Raw genomic sequence first — 16320 nt, 5'->3', positions numbered from 1 at the left:
TTATACACTTTTTCGGCTACGAAATGTAAATAATACTTCGGAACACTAAAGAAAAAAAAATGTTCGAGTCAGTGTCCTAGTCCTAAAAACATACAAAGGCTGCACTTCTACAATATATCTTGTACACTATATATGCTGAAAGGAAGTGTGGTTGGAAACAGCCTTGGTCCAAACTAAGCCCCACAACTTTATGACATGGAGATTGCAGTGGAAACTAGAACAAACAATAATATTTTGAAAGTCCATTTGGCACCAATCAAATACTCAAGAACCTTATCCCACATCATAAATCTAATCTTCCCAATATCCATTTCCCACACATTCATAAACTAAAGCCAATTTCCCTTCACACATAGATCACAAACATTAAGAGGAAACCAAGCCAAAAAACAAAGAAAAGAAAGGATAATTGTAAGCAATGGCTTCAACACAATGTTTCTTGCACCAGCATGCACTCTCTAGCTCAGCAGCTAGAACAACATCCTCAGTGTCATCACAGAGGTACGTTTCATCCCTTAAGCCTAACCAATTGGTTTGCCGTGCCCAAAAACAGTCCTCACCTCAAGAAGATGATGGCAACAGCGTCGTCGTCTCTCGACGATTGGCTCTCACTGTCCTTATTGGTGCTGCGGCCATTGGTTCCAAGGTTTCCCCTGCAGATGCTGCTTATGGAGAAGCTGGTATGTCAAGTTCAATTTTGACATACTGTCTCAAATAATTTTTATACTATCAGATCATTTAAAAGATAATTACAGGTAACTGTTAATAATACGGCGAATGAGTCACTAGGAAAGTAGAGCATATGTACAACACGTTATAACAAGTTAAATCAGTGATAGTGTAAAAATTCATTCTTTATAGTGTTAGTTATATAAACTAAATCCTTTTGAACACATTTATTGATCAGACGCACCTATATAAAACTTCCACGGAATAACATAAAGGGCAGCCCGATGCACTAAACTCCCGCTATGCATGGGGTCCGGTGAAGGGTCGGACAACAAAGGTCTAGTATACGCAGCCTTACCCTGCGTTACTGCAAGAGGCTTTTTCCAGAACTCAAACCCGTGACCTCCTGATCACATGGCAGCAACTTTACCAGTTATACCAAGGCTCCCCTTCTTCCATGGAATAACATGATGATGCTTAAAACAATTATTGAATGGAATTTAATGATGGTTTTTGTGATACATATATATACAGCTAATGTTTTTGGTAAGCCAAAGGAAAACACTGATTTCTTGGCATACAACGGAGATGGATTCAAGTTGCAAGTCCCAGCTAAATGGAACCCCAGCAAAGAAGTTGAGTTCCCTGGTCAAGTTCTCAGATATGAAGACAACTTTGATTCCACCAGCAATCTCATTGTCACTGTCACTCCAACTGATAAGAAATCCATCACTGACTACGGCTCCCCCGAAGAGTTCCTCACTCAAGTAATTACATCTCTCTCTCTCTCTCTCTCTAAAAGCATGCATTTTATAGACTGAAAATTGCACAAAGTGATGAGTTTTGACCTTGTTCTTTTTTTGTCTGAGCAGGTGGACTTTTTGCTAGGAAAGCAAGCTTACTTTGGTAAAACTGATTCAGAGGTAAGTAGTCATAACTACAATAAATGATTGTGAAAAGGATTTGTTGTTCTGGTTATTTGTAGAGTGGGAGTATTTACACATGGAACAAATGAAGTAAGTCCTAGAAATAAATGCCCTACAATTTCTTTCGTACCGGTGGTGTCAAGTCTAACTTGCGCGCACATGCACCTAGACTATTCCACTTAGAGGCGGAGCTAGGATTTGAAGTTATTACGTTGGGGATTTTAGCTAATTTAATAATTTGTATATATTCAACGGATTTCTCATAAACAAATATAGGGTTCGGACCAAAGCTACTAGGTTCGGTCAAACCCATAGCCAAAAGGCTCACTTCGCCCCTGATTCCCCTAGTGTATCAACTATTTTCCACCAGCAGAAATACCGGATAACTATGCCCATCTAGATGGTGTTTGCGAAAGCACCATCTAGACTATTGTATGCAAGAATTATGATAGAAAAATGAAGAGTGGGAATTTGTTGCTGCAGGGTGGATTTGAATCTGGTGCAGTGGCAACTGCAAACCTATTGGAGACATCAAGCTCAACTGTAGGAGGAAAAGAGTACTACATCTTGTCAGTATTAACAAGAACTGCAGATGGAGATGAAGGTGGTAAGCACCAATTGATCTCAGCTACAGTAAATGGTGGCAAACTTTACATTTGCAAAGCACAAGCTGGTGACAAGAGATGGTTTAAGGGTGCTAGGAAGTTTGTGGAGAATGCTGCCACTTCTTTCAGTGTTGCTTAATTAAGAATGAAAAAAAAGTAAAACCATTAGTATTAAGTTTGTATGTACTTAGTTCTCCCCCCTCTTAAAAAGAAATATGGTGCTGAGATGAGTTGCTTAATTGGACTTCCTTTTTTCTCTTTTCAAGCCACCCTAAAAAAGTTTGTAGAGATGTTTGAAGTATTGTTGGAGAAAGCTAATGTTAATAATTTTAATATTTTCTTTGCATATATTAGACACCCTTTTAGACATGTTTAAAGCACTGTTTTATTTCCATTTCTCTTCTTTTTGTGTCATTCTGAGGACCTAAACTCACTTCTCATATGCAAATTTTGAGTTACTAAACCATAGGCAAGTTTTATAACTATGTATCGATAACATTGCCCGTGAATAACAGTTAAACCCCCTCTTAAATTCCCCTTCTTTTCACTATTTTTTTGGAGATAAAAGCAAATGACAATGCATCCAACCTATTCAAACCATTGACTACTTCCCCAGCTTAAATTCAGTAAGAGACACAAAGCAATCACTGAGAACTGAGATATGGAGCAAGTACATGAATTATTGATGGACTGAATGCAAATTTCACATTCTTGTTTGTCATAAATGTTTAATTTGACATGAACGTAAAGAATATACAGAGAAAGCAGTGAATAGGGATAAGAGATCAATCTTGTAAACATTATACACTGCCCTTTTGCATCTCAGACTTCAACTTCGCCCATTGCAGCAGTTCACACCATTAGTAACAGTGCCATGTTGCTTCATGTTTACTCGATTCAAGCCCCATATACGGATACTACGATCATCACTTGCTGATGCCAGCATATGAGGATTTGCTGGGTTCCAGCTAACACAATTCACCGTCCCAGAATGTCCCGCCAATGTCCCAACAAGTTCACCTGAGCCTCTATGCCATATATAAACCTGAAAATATTGTATAGACCAAGATCAAAATCTCTCTCAAGGATACCAAGACTAAGTTTATGGTATAGACTAAGATCAAAGTCTCTCTAGAGAATACAAGGTCAGAATCCAACTCTCTACAGATAATAAAGATAACGTGTGCAAGGATATATAAATGGTCTGAAAATCTCTGAAAGACTGGAGAATTTTGCAATAACGAGACACTCCATGACATGGAAATAACTCAAATAAGAGAGCATTGGAAATCCATGATTATTGAGAGCAGTGGTTATTACAAAGGCAGGATGATATGTGTCCAAATAGTAAAATACGCTTTATTCATGGTAGAAGAAACTCAAAAAGAAAATTAAGCAGATTGCCAGAGGCAATTTTGAAATACTCAAACAACAGAAACAGAATTAACTCTTTAGGGCATCATTTACAAGAATCCTAGAAAATGCAAAAGAAATAATGATGTTGCTTGCATATATGAAGCATAAACATGAAATGATTATTTCTAAAAAAACATAACTTGTTCACAGGACTTCTTTATGCAGGAAAACAGTGTATTTAATGAGTAAATGAAAGATGATTTTATGGTCAAAAGACAGACCGTCTGCAATATGCAAACCTGATTTGAGGAATAGAATTCTCAATTTAATCATGTGCTAAACTGCTAATATGCATACTTTAAAAAAAAAAAGTTCTGCAACATAAAAATGCATTGTGCTTCTCGATCAATAAGAGAAGAAGTACCTGTGAATCTTCGCTTCCACTGGCAACGAAAGCTTGATCTAGTCCTCCAAAGCAAGACCTCACAACGAAACGAGAACGTTTATGGCCCTTATATTTGGCTATGAGTTTTACAGTTCCCTGTATATCCCAAAGATGAATTTCTTGGTTCCAAAGACTAACCAATACATACTTATTGTCCATGGACAATACAAACGAGGTTATTGCTTGATCCTCTTGAATTACTTTCTCTGTTCTTGATTCCCATTCAAATAATACTATCGTATTTTCTTTACAAACAGAGACAACATGCTTCCCATCACTTGTTATTCCCAAGTCCGATATTCTTATAGTCCTGTTGCCTTTCCAACATTCCAGCTCTTTCCCTTCCAAATCCCACATGCTAATGCTTTTGTCAGTTACACCACAGAATATCCTCTTGCCATCAGGAGCCCATCCGCATGAGATCAAACCAAGTCCATTTTTCTCATAAATGCGTATACATTCACCGGACTCGACATCCCACTGTCTGACAACTTCTTCTACACCACAAGTGAGAAGCTGATGGTCGTCAGGACTCCATGATATATAGGAGACAGGTTTTTGATGACCAGAAAATAGGTGCTTTAAGAAGACACATCCATCCAATTTGACCTATAAAGAGCAGAAAATTAAGGCATGAAGTTAAATGCTATCAACTGTCTGATTAGTTCAAATCTTCATGATCAACAGCACTCTTTTCTTTCATACCCAGCACTCCCTCCCACATAAAGACCATTTTTTTTCTATTTAACCTTTAAACACCAACTTTTTCTATTTAACTTTTACCAAAATGAAATGCACCTGATAATAGCATCTTAAAGTTTGGAGGAGAAAGAACCTTGCATATCACAGCTCTCAAAAATATAATCAAGCATCAAAAAGAAGAGGACATGAACCCAATATGTTCAATATTAATCCTGTTGATAAGCAAACAGAAGCGGTACAAGTACCACCTATTATTTCAGGAATAAATACAATATAAAACTCTGATTTCCAACTTACAAAGCTAGCTGAATAAAGCACATCATCACCTCTAGGACACTCTTAACATTTCTTTTCTAGACAGTTTGTTCAAAATCCCTTCTTATAGTAAAGTAATATTGACCTTCAACTTTCATTTTTTCTATAGTACATGGAACTCTTACATGTGTTTATTTCTCTTGAAACCTAAAAAGGAAGGTTATCATGATATGAAACAACTATTCCCTCCGGTCTCATTTTATGTCAGGGTATTTGATTGGGCACAGGGTTTAAAGATGTTATTTTGACTTGTATAATACATTAGTGACTTTGGAAGAGTATTAAAGTAGTATCAAAAAGACAACAAACAGCACATCAAAGTTAAAGTGTGAATACTTTAATGAATTTAAATTCTTAAAAGTTGTTTAAAATAGAATGATGGAACGTGTAAATGGGAAGAGTGTCATGTAATTTGGAACAGAAGGAGTACTTATAATGGAACTAAAGCCAAATTATATCTTAAGGTTGATGTTGTATTCAACTGATATTCATAGACATGCACATCAACATTTGACATAGACATGCACATCAACGTTTAGCATGCCATTCATAACTATTTGGCAACATCACCTTTATAATAACTTTGTTCTTAACAATGGAATAATAATGAATAACTAATTATTGCAGGCAGAAAAATCTATTTAGCTTCCTTGCTAAATTTTGGACTGAAATATCTGATACAATAATTTTCTAACGTGAACCATGAAACAGTTAACGGACAATCTAATAGGCTAAAAATTTAATTAGATTACATAGAGCTCAAGCTCCATGAAACTAACACCTCAGACTATATACAAAATCAGCTTGCAACTGATTTTTGTATTTTTTTAAAAAAAAATTATTTTGGACAAGTAAAAGAGATATTAAGAAAATAAATTTCGGACAACTAACACCTCAACCTGTATAGGCTTCACCGTTAGTTGCAGACTTTTGGTCTTAAACAAGCCATGACATTCTTCTTTTTACAGACTAAAAAGAGAGAGAGTGTCACATAAAATGAAACACGGGGAGTAATACATTAATTCACAACCTTTTACTTTATAGAAAACCCCAAGGGCCAAGATAGGTCACCATTTTAATCAAAATGAATTGACTTTTGGTTGTATTACATTATGTTTGTTTGAGGACCCATATGTGGCACACCATGAAACTCTGAAGCAATGGCGGACCCAGGATTTTATACAAGCGGGTTCGGTCAAAGAGCATAGTAGTCACTTGTATAAGCGGCACCGGTAAATAGAATTTGCTCACTACTTAGTTTTATTCATCATGTGACCTCGAAATAAAGTCATTGACGCTATTTTATAATCAAAGGTGGGAATTTAAAAAACAAAATTGACATTTTATCCATATATATAAACAAATTTTACTTCAACAAATTTGTAAATTTATTAATTTTAACAAAAAAAATTTAACCAACTTAAAAATCTTATAACTCTAAGAAATTTAACATAATAAGTATTTACAAACAAAAAAAAAGTAAAAAGGGAAGTTATGAACTAAACTAATTGATATAAACTTTTAAAGTAAAAGAGTAAACACCAAACTAAAATTTTCAGTATAACACAAATTAACAATTCCAACATATATAAACCAAAAAAAAGGGCAGCCCGGTGCACTAAGCTCCCGCTATGCGCGGGGTCCGAGGAAGGGCCGGACCACAAGAGTCTATTGTACGCAGTCTTACCCTGCATTTCTGCAAGAGCCTGTTTCCACGGCTCGAACATAAACCAAACTACATTAAATTAAAAAATTACAAATAATCTCAACAAGGCACTCTCATTAATTTTAGCAGAAACTATGTAAGAGAGAACCAAAATTCACTTAATGGAAAGGTTTATTTATTTTTTTTGAAGTAAAATAGAGTTTAATAAGAATAGCTAAAATAATTACGTATATAACTGGAACATAAAATGCAATGTGGAAAAAATATAAGTTCGACACTTCAGCAGAGGTTCGAAATTCTGACCTCTGCCCAGTGGCGGAGCCACATTCAACCGAGGGGTGTCAATCGACACTCCTTCGCCGGAAAATTAAACTGTATTGCTAGATAAATTTTTTACTTTATGTATATTTACTATACATTGACTCCCCTTAATTTTACGGTGTATTTAAATTCTTATATTTTGATACCACTTAGTGAAAATCATGGCTCCGCCACTGCCTCTGCCCACATTATGAACCCTCTTTGCCACTGCTCTGCAACTTCCATTTGTGTCAAGTGGGTTCATGTCTTATAATATTGGAGTATCTTCTTTCATGATTTTCTGATGAAGTTCGCAAGTGAAAATAATAAATTTTTCGACGAAGCGGGTTCAACTAAACCCCCTTGCTATAAGGTGGGTCCGCCCCTGCTCTGAAGCATACAAGAATGGCATCTTTTTCCTGATATTAATTCTTTAAAGCAGAAGTAAAGGACAATACGAAAGAAACTGCGACATAAGATGCAAAAAATGGAGGAAAAAATAAATTTTCAACAAAAAGCAAAGTGACAATTGATCTAAGTTGAAAAAACAACAATTGTTACGACAATTCAAGAGGATTTAAACATACCTCCCATATAATGACCGAACAATCAGCAGATGACGAGGCTAAGTAATTTCCATTATGGGAAAACTGCAAGAACCAGACTTCATCACTGTGTTCTTGTAATATCTGGTGCAGTAGAAGCAACGAAGAAACAATTAGAGCTTAAGGTGACTAACAAATTTTATCTTCAAAAATCAAACTCCAGTACCACCGATCGTTCTAAAATGACTTATAACACAAAAACAGCCAGTTGTCGCATGTAAAGCTGGTAAAAATATCAAGTGGAAAGCCAGTGAAGTTCAATATTTTCAAGCACATTTACATTTCCTTGGCACTTTTGCACCCCCCACCCCCCCCCCCAACAAAAGCACATACTTTCTGCTTTCACGTAAATCACAGTGGATCCAACCACATCTTCTGGTTAAACACCCCAACTAGGTCAACTAGCAAATGGTATAAACGACATGAACAACACTAGCTACGCCTTCATCCCAAAAAAAGCCAAAAACTAGAGAATAAAAAGCACATACTTGTTTACACGTTGAACATACAGCGACAAAGGAAAGGGAGCTAAATTTCATGATTTAAAAGTTTGGCAACTATCCATCAAATGATTCATATCATTGTGACAAAAGCCTCATAAAATGGTGGAAACAAGCTCATTAAAGACCTGGAAAGCACAAAGCTCCCAGAAACCAATAGTGCTTACCATTAACTCCAGCATCACGCAAAGACAGAACACCGAAGAAAGAAAACTGCATTTATTGCTAAGCTCGCTATGATAGGACTGAACTATTCATATTAATTTGCTGAACAAACAGGGGCACAAATGAATATGCTTTAGTTAGAGTTTCATGGTAGATAACTACTGAAAAGGAGCCGATATTTTGGAGATCAGCTGCACTGAAAACTGGAGTCAGATCACTGTTCTTCATTTGTTATTTGGTGAATGAAGGATTACATTAGCTTCGAGATAGTTTGTAAACGTACTTTAGTGTATAGAACTACAGATACACTGAAGCAGTTTGTATGGTTTCTTTTTGTGTGTGGATACTAACTTGTTACATCATTAATAGAAGTTCTTTTTTGAAGGGAAGCGTAACGGTAAGAGTTGTTGCCATGCGAGCAGAAGTTCACTGGTTCAAGGCTTCAAGCCGTGAAAACAACATCTTGCAGAAATCAAGATAAGGTTGCACGGGGCTGACTTTTATCCGAAAAAGATAGAAGACTTATATTATTTTAAAACTTGATGTAACAATTTAATTTCTCTCCACCATGTCTCACAACAATTTAACAATCTAAGACATCCCATCCATTCTTATTAAAACAAGCCTTTTGAAAGAGCATATGCAAAAATGGCAAAACCTTCAACCCCAAAAAAGTTAAATGAAGCAAACATGAATTCAATGAATGCTTTTCAACAGAACACCATCATATGTTATTCAAACAGTGACATAAAATAGCAGTAGCAAGGCTTTTAACCACAATGTCAATGTTCAGAATGCAAAGGAATAAACTTGATTAACACTTGCCAACATATTCATTAACCACCCTTTATTGACTCAGATAAAGATAGGACAAATTATTGCGTGATCGCCAGATGCATTGAACACGTCTTACAATCAGTGGAACCCGAATATTAATGTGATCTAACCTGTACTGTTTGAGATGGAATATGATCTCCTCCGCACTTGTGATCAGTGAGCAGTGACATTTCACCTACCACATAATTGTGAAATCTACAAGCATCTAGTTGCAAGTCAAGAGCCTGTTGAACAAGATGTACCAATCTCTTTTCTGGAATCATAACTGTTGGGGGAAGCAATCTTTGCAATTCCTCTAATAGCTTTGTACGTGACTTTACTCTCACTATACCTTGACCTGATACCCCAGAAAGAACCTGCTGAGAAGGTGATATAATGAAGGAGGAAAGCTGATGGACCCTATTATTTTCTATGGAAAGAGGTGAAATCTCGGTCCTCAGTGTCTTCAAGGCATCCAAGACTTTTTCTTTGTCCAGCAGTTCAAAAAACTTCTGCTCCAATATCACAAAAGATGCTAACTTTACAATTTTTTCATCCACCAGACCAATTCTGTTCAATGTGGTTAAACTTTCATCCCATTTACCATCACGAATTTGCTGCATAAACAAATTAATGCCAGAAGAGTGCAAGGGTATCCCTGACTCTTCCTCAAGATGGGCCCCAGCCTTATTATAACCAAGAGAATATAATGCCTCAGTTATGATCCGAACAAATTCAACTTTCTTGACAACCCCTTTTGTACCGACAACCTCATCATCCCCTTGAAGATCCAGGGGCCGAGCCATCGAGTCACCCAATGAACAACTTGCACGATCTCTAACAAATGTCCCGTCCGAAATATCTACCAACTGTCCGGAGGATACTTTCACACGTTTTAATGGTGGTTCCTCATCCTCCGCACCGCCCATGAAACAAACACCTCAGCCCATATATAAAAAACAGGGGGAAGAAAAAACTGAAAAGTTGAAATTGTAGGCCTAAATCCTTCAATTAACAAAAGAGACTCCTATGTAACACCAGAAAAGGAAATAACACAAAATTAATTAAATAGAAACAGAAAAAAGGGAGCAACTTTGAATGATCGAAGATTACAAAAAGAAAACGATAGTAATGAGACAGCAAGCAGAAGTGCAAAACACAGAGGTGAAAGAAAAACACTGCAATTAAAGAGTATAGGCTAATGTTTTTACAAGTATGTAACCATTTTATTGATGAAGATTGCCCAGCATTAAGCAAAAGCATCGGTTGATATCTATATCACACAAACGTGCCCAATAAGTTATATGAAAGAAAATTGTTTGGAGAGATTCTCAACGAACAGTGCTGCCAGTTTCAAACAGTCAAGAGCTCTTAACCATCCACTACCAACACCTTAAACAGACAACTTAGAATTAAAGGAATTACAAGATAAATGCCATCACAAGTGAAACTAGTAATATTGGACATGATGCCAGATACCAGTAATTGCTTCTGCCTTTTTTTTTTTTTCTTTCCTGCTTAACTTGAAAACTCAAAAAACAGATGGCTCCGCTGGTACTAGAGATTTTGATCCATATACAAGGTACAGTGCATAAAATTTTCTTTTTAAGAACAATTCGAGAGAGAGGAGGGAGGGCCAGCCTGAAATAAGAACTTAACAAACATACAGCCTAAAATAGACATCCAGAAAGGACTACTAATTATCCAACCACTGAACAACCTGCCAGAGTATTGCTCCCAGGAAGTCCACATTAACATAAACAAAGCATTTGCTACCATTTTATTTGCATAACCTACTCAATCTTCTGAATACCAGCCTCTAGATCAAACAGATACCAAAATATGAAAACTGATGCAACACCAGAAGTAGATTACAGAAAGTACAGATGTTTTTACCAGTGTGCATGGTAACACACAAGTCCTCCATTAATCAACACTCAGACTAGGTAGTTACTGTAAAATGAATAAATAAATTCGCCTCTTGATGTTTGACCTTTGATGTTCGAATTCAATAGAAAAGAAAATACATCCTACATATGTTACAACTACTGACTTGATAACTCTATCCAGAATAGCTTAGCCACTAACTGGAAAAGTCTAGTCCTCCTAATCATATGCAAGGATGACTTGAAACCATAAATTGGGCCACAATAGAGCTGGAGTTATCAACACAATCTCTCACTCATTCAGTGCAAATATTTGCAAGAGCCTACACAAAGTAATCGTTCTCTCAAAACGACAAACAAGGTCTACCCTATTTCCCTACAAGATTCTTTGACCTGTTATATCAGATCTTGCCAACAAAGTTAATTCCTCTCCTAAGCAAGATACGAGTGCGCCCACCTAACCCCTCAAACCTGTTTCGATCAAGAGTGATAGCAACGCATACACATATATGCACAAGGTAGTAATGAATCTTAAGCCTTTTAAACCTAGTTTCTATGATCAACAATGAACTAATTATGGACAATTGAACTCCAATATGCAATTGCATTTACAGTACATCTAAACCAGTCAACTCCATCAACAGCACAAACTCCGCATCTTGATGAAAAGATTCAATGGGAATTAAAATTTATCCAATAAAAAACAAAGAGTTAGTGCATTACAACACCACAAAAACAACAATGGCACTACTTTATAGATAAATGTCCTAATCAAGCAAAGCAGATTCTATCTTGCAAAAGTTAATTCAACTCAAAATACATCTGAAGTCTAACTTAACTTGTGCAAATCATAATCATTTTTAGTAAAAATAAGCATACTACAAATAATCACCCAAAAACCAACTCGGAAAAATCAGATTATAGATAATCCACTAACAAACAAAATGAAGAACGAAAACCAAAAAGCATTTCCGTACAAGAAAAGTAAAGTATACGCTAAGAAAGAAAGATTACCAGAAAATGAAAGAACAACGATTGGGGCAGAATCTGCAATACCAGAAAGGAATTTGAAAGATTCAGATCAAAATGGATACAGAAACTGATTGAAAAAAACAGTAATTGTATTCTTTAGGTGTCGGCAAACTAAGAAAGACTAGTAGATTTAGGTGAGTAAAGAGCAGTTAATTGATAAAACAAGAGAGGAGACAATCTCAAGAAAGCTAAAGAAGGGTAAATGATTTGATTGTTGGGTTAGGAGTTAGGAATGTGGTAAGAGAGAGAGAGAATTGGGTATTTGTTAATGGAGTTTTAGGGGCAGATTGTATGAAAAGAGAAATGGAGAAAAGTGTAGTTCGGCACTTTATTTTATTTTTTACTTATATATATTATTAAGGGTACCTTTGTAAGATATTATACTAATCTTTTTTGAGCGGCTGTTTATATAGTATTGTATCGTTACTTTCAATATAATGTTACTTAAATTTTATTATATCATATTATTAAATTCATTATTAATAAAAAGTACCAACGACGAATTTAGTGTGGTGGCATAGTTAACTCACTTTTCTCTCTCATCTTGCCATTTCTTATTAAATAATCATATTTATCTTTCACCTTATTTTTTATATAATAATTTTACTATGTATGCTATTTTTCCTTAGTAATGTTGAAAGTTTATTCTTCATATTATTGGTGTGTGACATCATATAACAACGGCAAATAATACAACTATTCAAATATTATATTCATCAAATAATACAGTACAATACAGTATAATACAATACGATACATTATGAAATGACATGTAACAACAATCCAAACAAGCTATTTGGGAACCACCTCTCTCAATGTCTCTATGTTATAACAAGCTACTTATTATTTATTCTAAGTTATCAATCAATACTATTAAATAGAGTTACTTGCAATTAATTTTAAATGATATGGTTGCTTACGTGCATAAAATTTAAACTCATACAAACTCTCCTAATTGATGAATTCAAATTTAAAGAGGAGTTATATGTTATCATCTATTCTAACCACAAAAACATGTCTTCGTAGAACTTATAACGACGACAACAATAATATATTTGTAATTCCACAAGTAAGTTTGGAGAGGGTAGTATGTATGTAGACCTTATTTTTATCCTGTAAAAATAGAGAGGTTGTTTCCGATAGAATCTCGGTTCAAAGAAAGCAACTTATAATCATGTGTCACCTACTAAAACAATAAGGGGTCATTTGGTTGGGAAGCAAGTTATCACATGATTAATTATTCCGGAATTAGTTATTCTGGGATTAGTTAGCACACTCTCCCAGAGGGATTAAAAAAAAAATACAATACGATTTTATCCCAGTCAAACATGGGATAAACTCATCTCAAATTTAATTTAATTATCCCTAATTTCACATACCAAACGAGCCCTAAGTAGTTATTTGTATTGGTGCTTGATTGGTGTTATCGATAAGTTTTTTACCTTTGACTTTTTGCTTCTTGGATTTGTGTTTCAAAATCTTATTTTTCTATATCCAACGGCCTAAGGGGTCGTTTGGTAGGGTTCACAAGAATAATACTTAATATGGTGTATTATAGTAATGCTGGCATTAGTTATGATGATATATTTCTTATCCATTGTTTGGTTTGATGTATTAAAGCATTGCACAATTTCTAAAAGCATTTTTTGTTTATAAAAATACCCTCATAACTAGTCCATCACTTTATCTTTTTAAAAGAAACATATACTGAGGAATGTTTCTATATAAAAAGGTTTTAAAAAATTATTTAATTTGTCTACCTATATTATAGTATAGAACTGAATATTTATTTATAAAAAAGGAAATATGATAAATATTTATATATAATTTAGCTTCCACTTTCCTGGATTATTTCAAACTTGCATTAATATAATAGCAAATTTTAATCAAGCATAAATTTTGAAGGGCGATTTTTTCTTTAAATAAGGTAATGCATGCATTAAAACCGATTGCATTATTAATACCATGGTTTTCTATGCATTAGTTATGCATAGGATAATATTAAATAGGATGTATAACTAATGCTTGCATATCTAATGTATAGATTCAAAAAGTGTACCAAACAAAGTATTATTAATACACAAAGTTAATGCATACGTTATTTTATCTAATGCATTCTACCAAACGATCCCTAAATACCAATTCGTTCCCACATGAATCTCTCTAATCCATATGCCAACAACATGTTTTATATTAAACAACTAGTAGTCCTACCTATAAGATTAATCAGGATATATTTTAGGTTTTTCTCTTTCAAAAATAGGTGTCTGAAATGTATGATTTTATGCTAAATTGCTTTGCTAATTTTTAATACGAAAGAATACATTTACTTGAACATAATACACGGTTACTTTATAAAAATAAAAATAAATAAAAAATAAAAAACATAGTTCACGGTTAGGGATAAACATAACTGAATAACATCTAGGACTCTCTTTAGTAAAATGTCGCACAGAAGAAAACAAATTAAAAAAGAAAACAAGATTATGAGGATTATAGTATTAAATAATATGATGTCAAATCGTTACAATCACAATCGGAAAGTACTCACCCTAGGAAAAACACAAAAATACAAATAGAGCTATCGAACTTTCAAGAAGATAGGACACGAGGGATAAAGGATAATTAACTTCAGAATTAAATTTAACACGAGTTTATCTCATTTTTGATTGGGATAAAATCATAATAATATAACTAATCCAAGATTAGTTATTCTCGGTGTCGCGCCCCGTTTTCTTGTGAGAACGGGCTTTGACATGTGACAACTCTAAGCATTAAAAGAGAAGAGTCGTCGCCTAACGAATTTTAAAGTGCGTTAGGGCGTCTATTTGTAAATAACTTTGTTTCACTAGTCTGTGTCACCAAAGATCAGGCAAGGGCTCAAATTACCTCAAAGAGAAGGTGTCAGACACTCTTCGAGGTCCACAACTGTAGATCCCGACCAAATTTTAAACTATGCAAATTATGTAATTAAGCTAGGTGATAAAATAAACAAAGGAAAATATAGAAGTCGAAGAGTCTTATCATGAACACATGAGAATTGGTACAAATCCCTAATGATTACAAGGATACAACTACATTGGTCTATGTTAAATGACTATGTGTAAATAACAAGTATATAAAGAAAAGGGGGGTCCTATATTTTTTAGCCTAAAGGAACACCCCGTGCAATATAAATAATACTTCGCAACTCCCTTAAGGTAGGGGTTGCTCATATTATTCAACGGGCATAACTAGCATCTCTTGCTACCCAATTACTATATCGAAGTTGTTACTTAAAGGCGCTCTAATTCAATTCTAAATCGTATCTTATGCGTGCACTACTCGTCCCATACCTATGGTCCAGGACGCTTTTGACCTACTATTTGGATGGTTCTAGACTTCACCTAGGTTGCTCAAAATGGTAAAACTAAGTGACATTCAAAACAGATAGGACTTCACATAAAGACAATTAAAAGCCCAAGTTAGCCTCCACACATAAACAACAAATGCAAACGGGCAGCTTAGGCAGTACATAGTTTCAGAATCGAGACTTAGAGTCCTATAGGCATGGTTTCTAGGTGATTCTGAATTTCAGTATCGTATATGCATCGTTATTGTTCTAAATGGCTTAGGCGAGGAGGCAGTAAACTGTTTGCAGACTCAGAATTATTAACACTGATTTTATTAATAGGCGTCTTAGGCGGCTGACACTGTCCTATAGGCATGATTTCTAGTAGTGGCATAACTTAGGCAATGAAACAGCTTTGAGAGTCTAGTATTAACAACATTGATCTCATAGCAGTTCTTATGCGAGTAACAACATCCTATAGGTAGGATTTCTAACAATTAACAACTATTCTTGTTTTTATAACACTTTACTCCTATAGGCATGTCATCTAGGCAGTGCAGTGTAATGAAAAAAACATAAGTAGTTGATTAAAAGATTAGGGTCCTATAGTCATAATATTTAGATGGGCATTACACTAAAAGTAATAGAAGTAATTGACCGATGGATTATTTGAAATCCTATAGGCATGGTTTCTAGGTTGACAAAACATATGTTATATATCCTATAGGCATGTTGTCTAAACGCACAGTAATAACATAGAAATCAAGTATAGTGAATGCTAACATGTTTGAGGTAGTGAGTATTAGTCAAATTAGGTGAGATGTATGTGGTTCCTATAGACATGATTTCTATTAGCACGCAAAAGTAGAGCAAGTCAAACAGAATAGCAAATAAAACACATGGGCTCTATAAGCATGTTCTTTACCCTTTATACAAGAAGAAAGCACACCCATTCCCCGATTTCACTAACACCCTAATTATTTATTTACAAATCATTACAT

At 34.9% G+C, this 16320-nt stretch overlaps 2 protein-coding genes across 3 annotated transcripts; one reads left to right on the top strand and one right to left on the bottom strand.

The window, feature by feature from the left end:
* The first annotated feature begins 294 nt into the window (after positions 1-294).
* LOC104110819 (oxygen-evolving enhancer protein 2-1, chloroplastic) lies at positions 295-2548 on the top strand. Its single transcript, XM_009620377.4, has 4 exons — positions 295-680; positions 1204-1436; positions 1542-1592; positions 2079-2548. Exons 1-4 carry the CDS (start codon positions 419-421, stop codon positions 2337-2339), a joined length of 807 nt encoding a protein of 268 aa, XP_009618672.1. The 5' UTR covers positions 295-418; the 3' UTR covers positions 2340-2548.
* A 314-nt stretch (positions 2549-2862) lies between these two features.
* Positions 2863-12255, bottom strand: LOC104110821 (WD repeat-containing protein 26 homolog). 2 transcript variants are annotated; one of them, XM_009620378.4, is made up of 5 exons: positions 11971-12255; positions 9202-10097; positions 7572-7673; positions 3981-4610; positions 2863-3245 (listed from the first exon to the last, which is right to left on the bottom strand). In XM_009620378.4, exons 2-5 carry the CDS (start codon positions 9997-9999, stop codon positions 3030-3032), a joined length of 1746 nt encoding a protein of 581 aa, XP_009618673.1. In that variant the 5' UTR covers positions 10000-10097; positions 11971-12255; the 3' UTR covers positions 2863-3029. The 2 variants fall into 2 exon arrangements, with proteins under 2 accessions (XP_009618673.1, XP_018631348.1); XM_018775832.3 differs by having other exon boundaries at positions 9202-9984.
* Positions 12256-16320: the final 4065 nt, after the last annotated feature.

The sequence above is a fragment of the Nicotiana tomentosiformis genome, chromosome 7 (genome assembly GCF_000390325.3).
Source record: "Nicotiana tomentosiformis chromosome 7, ASM39032v3, whole genome shotgun sequence".
NCBI lineage: Eukaryota > Viridiplantae > Streptophyta > Magnoliopsida > Solanales > Solanaceae > Nicotiana > Nicotiana tomentosiformis.
This window is presented reverse-complemented; position numbering and strand designations above follow the sequence as displayed.